The following is a 12,500-nucleotide window of genomic DNA, read 5'->3' on the forward strand; positions in this document are numbered from 1 at the left end:
GCTGTGGAAAACTTGTCCTCCGTTGTCGTGTGAAATGAATCCAAACATGCGCCTGACACCGACTGAAATCATCTCAAAATGTAGGAGAGCCATCCACCCACAACTCCCCCCCCCCACCTCGGCCCCAGCCCCGAAGACACATACACACGCACACACACACACACACACACACACACACACACACACACACACACATGCATACACTTATAGACTGTCACACAACACCACAGTACACATAATTTAGATGAAGTTTGTCTTGTCTCCATTTATCTCCCCCCCCTTCTCTCTCTCTCTCTCCCTCTCTCTCTCTCTCTCCCTCCCTCTCTCTCTCTCTCACTCTCTCTCTCTCTTTTCCCTCACTCCTACTCTCCCACATTCTCGTCTCTCTCCGGTCCTCTCCCCACTGTTATTTCCCATAAATTGCTTTCGTTTGCTACATCACACGTTGGCAGCGGTTGCCGTTACTGGGTGTAGACCCGCGCAGGCTGATGTAAACATCCCTGCAAACGACTCGACAAGTGAACATGGGAATCTGGTGGCAATTAAGGAGCGGGTGGAGGTGGGGACTCGGGGTGTAGATCTGACACGGACTTTATAAATCTGTCACGTGCACTGTGGCCCTCCGCCCCCACCCCACCCCACCCCCCCTCGGTAAGCGTGGCTGGCAACGACGGATTTGAGGTCCGTGGGTTTATGAGCCCGTAAATGTAGGAGTGATATAGTGTGCAGCATGATGAAGGGCTGGGGGGGGGTGTTAGGAATCATATGGGTGTGTGTGTATGTGTGTGCATACATAGGTGGTGTGTGTATGTGTGTGTGTGTGTGTGTGTGTGTATCTTTTTACATATTTGATAATGTATGTTCTGCATGTGTGTTTTTGTACGTGTGAGCTGTGTGCTGCTTCGTGGCTGCATGGGTATGTGAGTGTGTGTATGTATGTACAGTATGTAGATGTTGGGCATCATTGGCAGGCTTTGACGGGTGATGGTGCCAGCTCTGGTCTCTGAGTTTGAGGAGGAGGAAGAGGAGGAAGTGGGGGTGGTGCTGGGTCTCTAAGGGGATGCTGGCAGGTGATGAAGGCTGCTCTTCTGTCCCCCGCTTCACTCCACAGGTGCTCGGGCCTGAGCCAGGTGAACGCGCTGCTCCGCCAGCAGCTGGAGCAGGCGGCCGCCGCCAACCAGGGCCTGAGCGAGAGCCTGCGCCGGGCCCGCCTGGACGCCGAGCACAAGGACACGCGACTACGCAGGGAGCAGGAGGTAAGGGAGACGCAGGCATGCATAGTCGCACGCACACACACACACACACACACACACACACACAGGCACGCACGCACGCACGCACACACAAATGCATGCATACACAAATGCACGCACACACACATGCACACACACACACACAGGCACACACGCACGCACGCACGCACAAATGCATGCATACACAAATGCACGCACACACACATGCACACACACACAAGTACAAACACTCTCACACTCACGCATGTGCACAGACAAACACACACACACGCGTATGCACATACACACAAACACACACACACACACATACACTCACACACAAACACACTCCCACACACACGTACATGCGCACACACACATACACACACACACCGGGTCTGCCAGGACGCCAAGCACAAGGACACGCGACTGCACAGGGAGCAGGAGAGAGAGAGAGAGAGAGAGAGAGAGAGAGAGAGAGAGAGAGAGAGAGAGAGAGAGAGAGAGAGAGAGAGAGAGAGAGAGAGAGAGAGAGGAAGGAAAGGAGGAGGAGGAGATGGGACGGAAGGGAAAAAAGTTAGGGTGGGAAGGGGAGGGAAGGGGAGAGTGTAGAGAGATCTTGCTCTGTTGTTGCTATTGTTTTGTGTGTCTCTGTGTGTGTGTTATCTTCCCCTCTGTCCATTTCTCTCTCTTCTCTGTGACTCTCTATATCCCTCTCTCTTTCTCTCTCCCGCTCTCTTTCCATCCGAGCCCAATGAAACGAAACGTTGGAACTCGCAGAATTCCACCCATGGCCCTGTTTGTTCAGCCTGGACACTGGGCTTTGTTTTAAACCTCTGTTTTGATTTTCTCAGCTGTTGTTTCCTGTGAAAACATTCCAATCGCTCGGACAGAGGGTGGGTGACAGAGGGAGAGAGAGAGAGAGAGAGAGGGAGGGAGAGAGAGAGGGAGAGAGAGAGAGAAGGAGGGACAGAGGGAGGAAGGGAGAATTTGTTGCACGGTGCAAACATCTGGCAAGACTTGAGCGCTTGCTCTGCAGATGGCCACATACAATACAGTGGGACCCCATTACTGTACACTAGTGTCCACTTTTTGGCTCGAGGTTTTATTTATGTCCTCCGGTGGGTGTTTTTCCACCCATGCCTGTAGAAAAGTGTTTATTTTTGAATGTGTATTTATATATGCGATTTTTTTGTGTTTTGTGTGTATATGTGATGTTTGCATGTATGTGTGCGAGAGTGTTTATGTGTAATGGTGTGTATGTTTGCATGTGTATGCACTCTTTAGTAGTGTAGTTGGGTGTTCATTTAGGCATCTAAAAGCACAGTTCACTCTTATCTCACAAGTTCATTGCGTTGGTCTTTCAAGTGACTTTTTTCTGCAACTCTTCGCCCAAGCAAGGCCTCCCTGCTCAAACAAATTGCTTTGATAGGAGCCATCTCTCCATCCAGTCTGACCTCCAGCACCCTGTGTCTCTTCCCCTCTCCCTCCCCCCAGACGAGTGCCTCCAGACTGGGCCGTGAGCAGGCGCGTGTGCGGGCGCTGTGGCGCCAGGCCGCCTCCCTCCGCAGCACCTTCACCCAGCTCAGGGCCTTCACTGACAGGTGAGCTCAGCAGGGGTCTGGAGCCGTACTGGAGCTAGACTCTGTCACCTCGGCACCTCTGAACCTTTCCAACTCACACCCACATCCTCTCTCTCTCTCTCTCTCACGCACGCACAAACTCACCCATATTCACACTCAAACACAGACATACACACCCGCCCCCCCCACCCACCCACACACATACACTTACACACACACACACACACACACACACACATACACAAACCCACAACACTCACACACACACATCGTATCACCAACACCAACACCACCAAACAGCTCCCCCAGTTTCATTTTTCCCTGACTGGGATCAAAGCAGGAAAGGGGGGGGGGGGGGTCAGGTAACCCCCCCCCCCCCCCCCCAGCGCAGTCCTCTCCTCTACTCCTGGGAGTCGATCTGGGGCCTGACAGCCCTCGCCGTGGGGCCGGCCCGGAGCCATCCATCAGGATAAGGCGCTGGATCCTGCGGTCTTGGCTCCTGTCAGAGCGCTCCGAATGGCTCCTGAGCAGCGCTGAGTAATTTGCTGCGATGTGGGATTACTCAACACTCCGCCGCCGTATCAGCAGAGAGGCTAAACCTCGCGGGCTCCACGCCTCCACGCCTCCAGGCCTCCAGGCCCCGGAGCCGTTCAAAGGGGTTGGTTCCCGGGGTCACCCCTTGGAGGCTAATGGCTTCAGGCAGCTGAAGGATCCAGCCATAAACCCTCCACCTCAAACTCTCATCCACCCTTCCCGCCTGTCACCTCATCACACCCCCACCCCCACACCCAACCCTCCTCCTTACGCTCACTCTGAGATAAAACGGCCTTGCAACAGATATATTAGCTTAATTTCTCTTGGCAATTTAAGTGCTGGGTCACAGTGACTGCACTAAGGGTGTGTGCATATGTGTGTGTGTGTGTGTGTGTGTATGTGTGTGTGTAGGAACCTCGCTGACATGCGGACAGAGTGTGTTAGCACCGGGCGCCAGCTGCGAGCTGCCTGCCTGAGCCTGGAGGTGAGCGTGAGTCAGCAGAGCGCCCCCTCTGGTGTGGAGGTGTCGGTGCTGGAGAGGCAGCTCCGGGAGAAGTTGCTGGAGGCCATGCAGCTGCAGGCGCGCTGGGACGCCGAGAAGGTGGAGCTCAACTCCAGGTCTGTCTGGAGACTGTGTGTGCGGATGCTCACTGTCAATGTACATGATCTGCTGTTTGTCTTTCTATAAGCTGTGTGTGTGGCTGGTGCCTGATGTTCTTCTTGTCCTAGTCCATTCTCAGAAGATCATCTTTTTGGGTAGTGTCTGTTATCTCATCTTTCCTTCCCACTACTGGTACTTATATTCTTCCCAGTTTCCTGAGAAGTACTATTTTCTGAGAAGTAGAGTGCGGTTTGACACTTGCTTGAACTTAGGTAATGGTTGTGAAATCAACTTTTAGGACATACGTTTGAAGAACGGAAAAAACACTGGAGAACTCTCTGTACCCGTTACATTTCCCCATGTGAGATTGCCCAACCTTGGGACCATTTCCAAGCACTTGTGGCCAAAAAATGGATGTACATAACAATGCTTCCTGCTACTTGTAGTTGTTTGCCAGTGCTCCTGCAAGCTGTTCTTTTCTGCTCGGGAATCAGAGCAATTCAGAGGACAGAGGTCAAAACAAAAAAACAAACGAGGACAGTGCGTGCTTTGGAAAGATGCTACCGTGGCACAAAGCAGTCAGTGGCACACCAGCTCTTAGGCATGAAAACACACAGTCGGAGAGAGAGAGAGCGCCCAGATGAAACGCATTACAGGTTCCACGTGCTCCGGAGGAGACGGCGCAGGTGCAAAAGGTGACCGAGTCTGACCGTGACCGAGTCTGACCGTGACCTCAGCGTTGCACTGAGGGCCCTGGACGAACTGCAAAGGGCCAGGCAGCCCAATGCAGCACAGAGCAGCGTAGTGTCCGTCCGTCCAACCCCTGAACGCCTAATGTTTTCCTCCTCTCGCGCTGAGCTGGGGAAGCGCCAAATCAGGAGGAAGGGGGGGGGGGGGGGTGAGTGAATGTGTAAGTAGAAAAAAAAAAAGAGGAGAGAAGGGGAATCTGGCCAAGAAGAGAATTTGTGAGTGAATGAGAAAAATGAGTGAGGAAAAGAGAGAGGGAGAGATTCTGCCCAGAGAATTAGTGTGTGCTCAAGATAGAGGAAGAGAGAGAGAGAGCAGAGAGAGAGAGAGAGCAGAGAGAGAGAGAGAGAGAGAGGGAGAGATCCAGCCAAACCATTGTTGGATTGAACACAGGGGATTTAAACAGTGCTGCTGGCTGAAGTCAAAGGAAACGTATACCAAAAGTTGTGAGAGGGAGAGAAAGAGAGTGGATTGGTTTACAGCATTAGGGAGAAATATCCGCTGCTCGCCGTTCCTCCTGCTACTCGCTGCACCGTGGCCCAGAGTTCCCCTCGGCTTTTTGCGGTCAGAGCGGAGGAGAGGGCACCAGCGAAAGGTTGCGGTTGTTGATGGAAGTCCCACATGTGACAAATGCAGCCCTAAAAATCTCTGTTTGCCAGTGACAGAATTACAAAAGAGATTTTTTTTTGGGTCCCTGACGAGCGTTGAAAGATTCTCCCTCCCATCTTGATATCTGACCCCCGTCGTCCTCGCTAGTGCAGAGGAGCAGAACTCCCTGAAGATTAGCGCAGATCAGATGATATCCAAGCACTGCTCCACTACAATGTGCCGCTCCGAATGTCGTAATTTTCTGTTTGAATCATGTGATATCCACACTGAATATAATGCCGCCTGACCTCCTTTTTGAACTTGACATTCCTACCAGTGTCACAGGTAACCCAATCCCTCTGTGTGACTTGACAAAACCATATGGGTGTACGACCCTGTGCCAAGAGATCGTATGAGATGGCGCTGGCTTGCTTATGTACAGGATTTACATACAGAAAGCCTTTCGATTTCTCTATAGAGATTAATCTGTAGAGATGTTAGACACCATTGTGTGTGTGTCTGTGTGTGTGTGTGTGTGTGTGTGTGTGTGTGTGTGTGTGTGTGTGTGTGTGTGTGTGTGTATGTGGTGTGTATCTCCACGCCGTAGCGGAGATCTGAGGGGGTCAGTGTCCTCACTGGACTGTCGTTAACCCAAAACCACAGGGACTCACTTTTCACTCTCGCTGTGCTCTGAGCCAGGGCTCGCAGGGTGAGAGAGTTCACATGAGTCCACATACACACAGACCCAAACACAGGGGAGTGTGTGTTTATGTGTGTGCTTACATGGTGGGTCATCTGTAGTATGTGTGTGTTGGGGGGTGAGGATTGGGCCTGTCAGCATTTGTTTTTGTGTATGTTTATATGTATGTTTGTGTGTGTGTGTGTGTTTGTGTGTGTGTGTGTGTGTGTGTGTGTGTGTGTGTGTGTGTGTGTGTGTGTGTGTGTGTGGATGTGTGTATTTACTTGTTTATGTGTGTGTGTATGTGTGTGTGTGTGTGTGTCTGTACATGTGTATTTATTTGTATGTGTGTGTATGTGTGCTTATTTGTTTGTGTGTGCAGGATCCTAGAGCTGACAGACATGGTGAAGCATCTAAGGGGACAGAACAGTGAGAAAGAGTCCAGCATGGCCTCTATGCAGTCTAGTCTGGACCGAATGGTGAGTCCCATAGTGGGAAATATATATGTGTGTGTGTGTGTGTGTGTGTGTGTGTGTGTGTGTGTGTGTGTGTGTGTTTGGGTGTGACTAATCCCCCGCCACCATCAACACATGACCCGACTGGCAGTCTTGATAAACCCCACAATGCCCTGGTTGACTTTTGTCTGGGTGAAGGGTTCTGGTGTTTGTCAGCAGCCATGTTTGTGTGTGTGTGTGTGTGTGTGTGTGTGTGTGTGTGTGTGTGTGTGTGTGTGTGTGTGTGTGTGTGTGCGCGCGTGTCTGTGTCTCTCTCTGTGTGTGTGTGTGTGTGTGTGTGTGTACTGTATGTGTGTGTGTGTGTGTGTGTGTGTGTGTGTGTGTGTGTGTGTGTGTGTGTGTGTGTGTGTACTGTATGTGTGTGTGTGTGTGTGTGTGTGTGTGTGTGTGTGTGTGTGTGTGTGTGTGCGTGTGTGATTGTATGTGTGTGTGGGTGTGTGTGTGTCTGTGTCTGTGTGTGTGTCTGTGTCTGTGTGTGTGTGTGTGACTGGGCGTTGTGCTAGCTGACCTCTGCCCTCTGGGTGGTTTCCTGTGCAGGAGTTGAGTCGGGCTGAGGAGCGTGAGGAGAGGGACTGTCTGCTGAGTGAGGTCCAGGCCCTGCAGCACGTTCTACACAGCATCAGCCAGGTCTGACTGGCCTGACGACCACAAACAATGTCCAGATCCATAACATTAACCTCATGCAAAGTCTTTAATGAATTTTCCATGGACAACAGTGACGCAAAAAAGGCAGAGTGCAGGGAGTGTTCGAAAGCTAAACAGAAAAATGCAGTTCTGACGACAAAGCAGAACTAATTAAATCAGATTAGAGCACTTCGGTATCATTGCTGTTTTGGTTTGACACATTGGGTAAAATGAGAGGGGTGGAACGTTGACATGATGCCCAGGGAAGATATTGGCCCAGAACAAAATAAAAATTGATTTTGGTAAAGTTTGGTTTGCAGTGTGTGAACCAAGCAACACAATCAGTGTGACATAGTTAGAGACCCCACCTTTTTGAAAGTACATAGCAATTACTCCAAAATCTTGAAAGTACATAGCAACTGGAAAGCACTGGGCCTATCACAGAATATCTGTAAATTCATATACAGTATGGTTTAAAGACAATATCTAGTAATATCGGTGACTTCAAATGGTTCATTCATGATAGGACTGAACTTTTCTGAGGGTTGAGTTTCGAGTTTCACATTCTGTCTCTGCGTCTCCGTTCTCCAGGTGGCGCGTGGGGATGGCGATGGCGCCACGTTGGAGAGCTCTAAACAGGAAGCAGACGGCCGCTCTCTCGCCCTGTCTCCCCTGCGAGGCGTCTCCCCCCAGAGGGACGGCACGCTGCTGGTGGTCCAGAGGGCCCTGACCCAGCGGCACACTCAAGTTCAGGTCAGAGAGGGCATGGGCTCCTCCTCTCCCTTCTCCTCTCTTCTCCTCTCCTCTCTCCTCTTCTCTTCTGCTCTCCTCTCTCATCTCCTCCTCTCCTCTCTCCTCACCTTTCTTCTCCTCTCTCCCCTCCTCCTCTCCTCCTCTCTCCTCTCTCCTCTTCTCCTCTCCTCTCTCATCTCCTCCTCTCCTCTCTCCTCACCTTTCTTCTCCTCTCTCCCCTCCTCCTCTCCTCCTCTCTCCTCTCCTTCTCTCCTCTCCTCTCCTCCTCTCTCCTCTCCCCTCCTCTCCTCCTCTCTCCTCCTCTCTCCTCTCCTGCAGGACCTGCGTGTGCGTCTGGAGGCAGCGCTGGAGCAGGCGGGCACCCTGCGGGCGCAGCTGCAGGAGGGTGAGCTGGAGCGACGCGAGATGGAGCTCAGGGGCCAGGAGCTGCAGCAGGACAGCCTGCAGATGGACAGGGCCTTGGAGGAGAGCCGGCGGGACGCCCAGAGGTTCCGCAGCTCACTGGACATCATCAGCAGGTGAACACACTGTTGCTACTGACCTATGTGTTTCCAGTGCAGGTCTAAAATGAATTTGGCCAAGGTTAACTGAGTGAACTGTGTTACAGTGAATTGAGTGAGACTGAGTGAACTGGGTGAAATGTAACTGATTTACATGTAATTAAACACATTACATTCAGTTCTGATTTGTTTGATTTGTTGGTACAACACAGCAGATGTGCATAAACATGACTAAGTGAGGTTCTAATCAGTCCCATACAGCTTGCTGTGTTCTTGGGAATTGTGGCTCCTGGGTGATGGTTATATGTAGCATAGTTCTTGGTCATTTGGCTGACAACAGTAGAGTTCATGGGAAAAGTGGGAAAAGAGTTCCGGTCACAGCTCAGCTTTGCGTTGTGAAACATCTTCTTTAAGGAATGATGGATGGCTTCCAGACATACTTACTGGATAAACCACTTCACATGTCGCCACTTCAGTTTGTTTTGCAGGAGATGATGACTCAGCATGTGCAGGCGTCCCCCTGAACATTGCCGCCCGAACATCGGGGCGAGTTCAAACTCAATTTCCATCAAAACTGTCACGTCGCAATGTTTTTTTCGTTTCGCACGCTCAACCTCAGATGTTCTCTTCTCGCCGAGAAATGGCACGGAAGGTGAGAGAGCGCCCAGAGTCTCGGCGTCCTTTCTTGCGCTTGGAGCGGCCGGCGCTGGGCAGCGGCCCGCGCTCGCACAGCTGCGTGCGAAGGAGCCTTCCCAGGCCCCGGCCCCCTTTCCCGGAGGAGGCGCGCTGGAGAGCTGACTTCTGAGCTCAGCACAAGCGCAGCACAGCCCCGATATGACAGCGGCCTTTGGGGCCTCAGCTGAACGGCTGAGATCAATCTTTTCAGCGCTCTCCTCCTCTCACTCATCGTCCTCTTTTGTACTCTTCCTCTGTTTCTTTGTTTCGTTCTGTCTGTCGTTCTTTCCTGTCTTACTTTCATCACCTTCTCTCTTTCTTTGTTTCTCTTTCTGTCGCTCTCACTTTTGTGCATTCAATGAATTCCTCATGTTTTCAGGTTTTCCTCATTTAAGCTGTAAATTGTTATATAATCTATTATTTCTTTCTTTTTCTCTGTGTGTGTGTGTGTGTGTGTGTGTGTATCAGTGAGAAGGAGGGTTTGGAGCAGCTGGTCTCTGGGTTGCGGGAGCAGCTGGACTCCCAGCGGTCCGAGCTGGAGGCGGGGCGCCTGCTGCTGCTGGACACACAGAGGCAACGGGACCTGCTCAGGCAGCAGAGGGAGGACCTGGAGACGCAACTGGGCCGCCAGCGCGCCGAGGCAGAGAGAGGGTACCACACACCATCTATCCATCTATCTATCTAACTACTGTATCTATCTATCTATCTATCCATCTATCTATCCATCTATCCATCTAACTATCCATCTATCTATCTACAGTGTATCTATCTATCTAACTATCTATCTATCTATCTAACTATAGATCTATCTATCTATCTATCTATCTATCTATCTATCTATTTATCTATCGATTATCCCCTGGGAACATTACTGTATCTATCTATCTATTTATCTATCTATCTATCTATCGAGTATCCCCTGGGAACATTACTCTATCTATCTATCTATCTATCTATCTATCTATCCATCCATTCATCCATCCATCCATCCATCCCTATGTACAACAGTCTGCCCATTGGTCTGCACATCTCACACACATCTTTCATTTCCCCTTTATTCACACAGACATGTTTGCACATTGTATTACTCACATACTGAACATCTGTCTACATCTGTCTATCTGCATCCACCCCATCCCGTTATCTCAGTGTGTTCATCTGTTCATGGCTCCAGTAATCCCTCATGTCATGCCTCCCTTCACACTTGTCATTGCATTCATCTGATTGTCCACTCATCGATCCATCTGCTTGTCCTTCCTTCCTTCCGTGCATTCCTCTCTTCATCCCCTCTTTCCCTCCGTCCCCACTCTTATTGTGTGCATATGCGAATCTGTCACTCAGTCTGTCGTTACCCTCTGTTCATCGATTCTACGATACGCGTCGATATTTCTCTCTCTCTCTTTCTCTCTCTCTCTCTCTCTCTCTCTCTCTCCATCCGTCTTTCTTTTCGCTGGTCCTCCCAGTCCTCCCGTTTTCTTTCGCTCGCTCCAGGTTCCTTTATTCGGGAGCCAGTTTACAATCAGAGGCTCCCGAGATAGAGACCGCAGTCTACGCCGCACACCAGGGGTGTATGGAATGAGTTTGACCAGCCGTAGACTGGCACACTGCTTCAATGGTGGCGCGGCAGACTCCGCTGCACGCGGCTTTAATGAACCAAACGAGATCTAAACACTGTTCCCAGCACATTATATTTCAAAGCGCCGCGTACAGCACATTTCCATCGCGCGCGGAGCCGGGATACTGTTTCAGGCCTTAAGAAGAATGACCGCCATGTGCTCGGCCGAGCTGTTTTGTTTTAGAGGCTTGCTTGATGAAACCCAATCTCATTAAGTCACGTCAACACCACACATGTTTCACACCGGGGCTCCGGCTTGGGTTGCGTACACATGCCGCCGAAGGGATGCTTTCTATTAACGGACAGCGATCCTGCTTGGAGTGGCCGCGGGTGCTTTTTGTGCACGTTGAGATGTAGGGTTTCTTTTTATTTTTTGCAATGGCCCCCGAGCTCTTGGACTGAGATGCAGAAAGTGACTCAGCATTTCGGAGGGATGGATGACCTCTGACTCAGCAGAATGTCCTTAACTTTGCCCCTAACTATGTTTATGTAAACATCTGCTCGAGTTGGTGTGCGTTCATGCAGTTTGGATGAATAGAACTCTATGTGTGTTTGTGTGTGTGTGAGTGTGCGTGTGTGTGTGTGTGTGTGTGTGTTCCCTTCCTGAGTTCTTGTGTTTATTTGTGCATGCGTTTGTTTTGTTCATGTGTTATGCTACACTGCTTGTGATGTTTGTGCGTGGAGTTTATTACCCCCTACAGTCATTTGACTTCATAGGGTGCAATGGCTTGCATATGTGCTGATACTGTGTTCTGTGGCAGAAATGCTGAGACCAAAAGGGGATTAACGCCCGCTGTACTGCGTCACTGACCCACTCTCTCACTTATCACCCCTTTCTTTGAACATTTTTATGGTCTGTCCACTTCTTCAATCTTCATTTCATGCCTTCAACATGGTCATTTATTCCCTTTGTCAGTCCCTTCATATCCTTTGTCATCCTTTGAATCAGTTTCTGCACACTCTTCTCTTCCTGTGTTTCATAATTGTTCACTCACTCATCCATTCCCACAGTTAGCATTGATTTGGTTGTTCACACGTTCATCCATTCATTCATTCATTCATGCATTCATTCATTCACACATTCATTCACACATCCATACATTCATTCATTCATTCATTCATGCATTCATTCATTCACACATTCATTCACACATCCATACATTCATTCATTCATTCACACATTCATTCACACATTCATTCATGCATTCATTAACGCATGCATGCATTTATTCACACATTCATGCATTCACATATTCATGCATTCATTCACGCATTCATGCATTCATTTACATATTCATGAATTCATTCACACATTCATGCATTCACATATTCATGCATTCATTCACGCATTCATGCATTCACATATTCATGCATTCATTCACACAATTATGCATTCACATATTCATGCATTCATTCACGTATTCATGCATTCATTCACACATTCATGCATTCATTCACGCATTCATGCCTCTCTGTGCTGACCTGACCCGTGGCGTTGCCTCCCTGCAGCCAGAGGCTGGCGGAGCAGCTGGAGGAGAGGCACTCGGAGCTGCGGAAGGAGCTGGTGGGCCTGAAGGAGACGCTGTGCCAGCTCACCCTGCACAAGGAGGTGCTGGAGGACGAGAAGGCCAGCCTAGCTCAGGCCATCAGTAAGGTAACACCAGCAGTGGAGGCCACAGAGCCAGGCACACATCCAAACACATAATCTAGACAGGGCAGTCGTGGACTACTGGTAAGGGCTTCGGGCTTGTAACCAGAGGGTTGCCGGTTCGATCCCAGACCAGTGGGAACGGCTGAAGTGCCCTTGAGCAAGGCACCTAACCCCTCACTGCTCCCCGAGCGCCGCTGTAGCAA

The 12,500-nt window shown here is 50.3% G+C and overlaps 1 protein-coding gene across 1 annotated transcript in view; it reads left to right on the forward strand.

Moving 5' to 3' along the window:
* Nucleotides 1–12,500, forward strand: part of crocc2 (ciliary rootlet coiled-coil, rootletin family member 2) — a 69,412-nt gene that overhangs the window by 25,192 nt on the left and 31,720 nt on the right. Inside the window, exons 7-15 of the mRNA XM_042057149.1 lie at nt 1,112–1,256; nt 2,730–2,836; nt 3,761–3,967; nt 6,347–6,443; nt 7,017–7,106; nt 7,695–7,856; nt 8,175–8,374; nt 9,500–9,682; nt 12,156–12,300. Coding sequence (XP_041913083.1) covers nt 1,112–1,256; nt 2,730–2,836; nt 3,761–3,967; nt 6,347–6,443; nt 7,017–7,106; nt 7,695–7,856; nt 8,175–8,374; nt 9,500–9,682; nt 12,156–12,300 — 1,336 coding nt within the window. The remainder of the gene's footprint in view (nt 1–1,111; nt 1,257–2,729; nt 2,837–3,760; nt 3,968–6,346; nt 6,444–7,016; nt 7,107–7,694; nt 7,857–8,174; nt 8,375–9,499; nt 9,683–12,155; nt 12,301–12,500) is intronic.

The sequence above is a fragment of the Alosa sapidissima genome, chromosome 12 (genome assembly GCF_018492685.1).
Source record: "Alosa sapidissima isolate fAloSap1 chromosome 12, fAloSap1.pri, whole genome shotgun sequence".
Lineage (NCBI taxonomy): Eukaryota > Metazoa > Chordata > Actinopteri > Clupeiformes > Clupeidae > Alosa > Alosa sapidissima.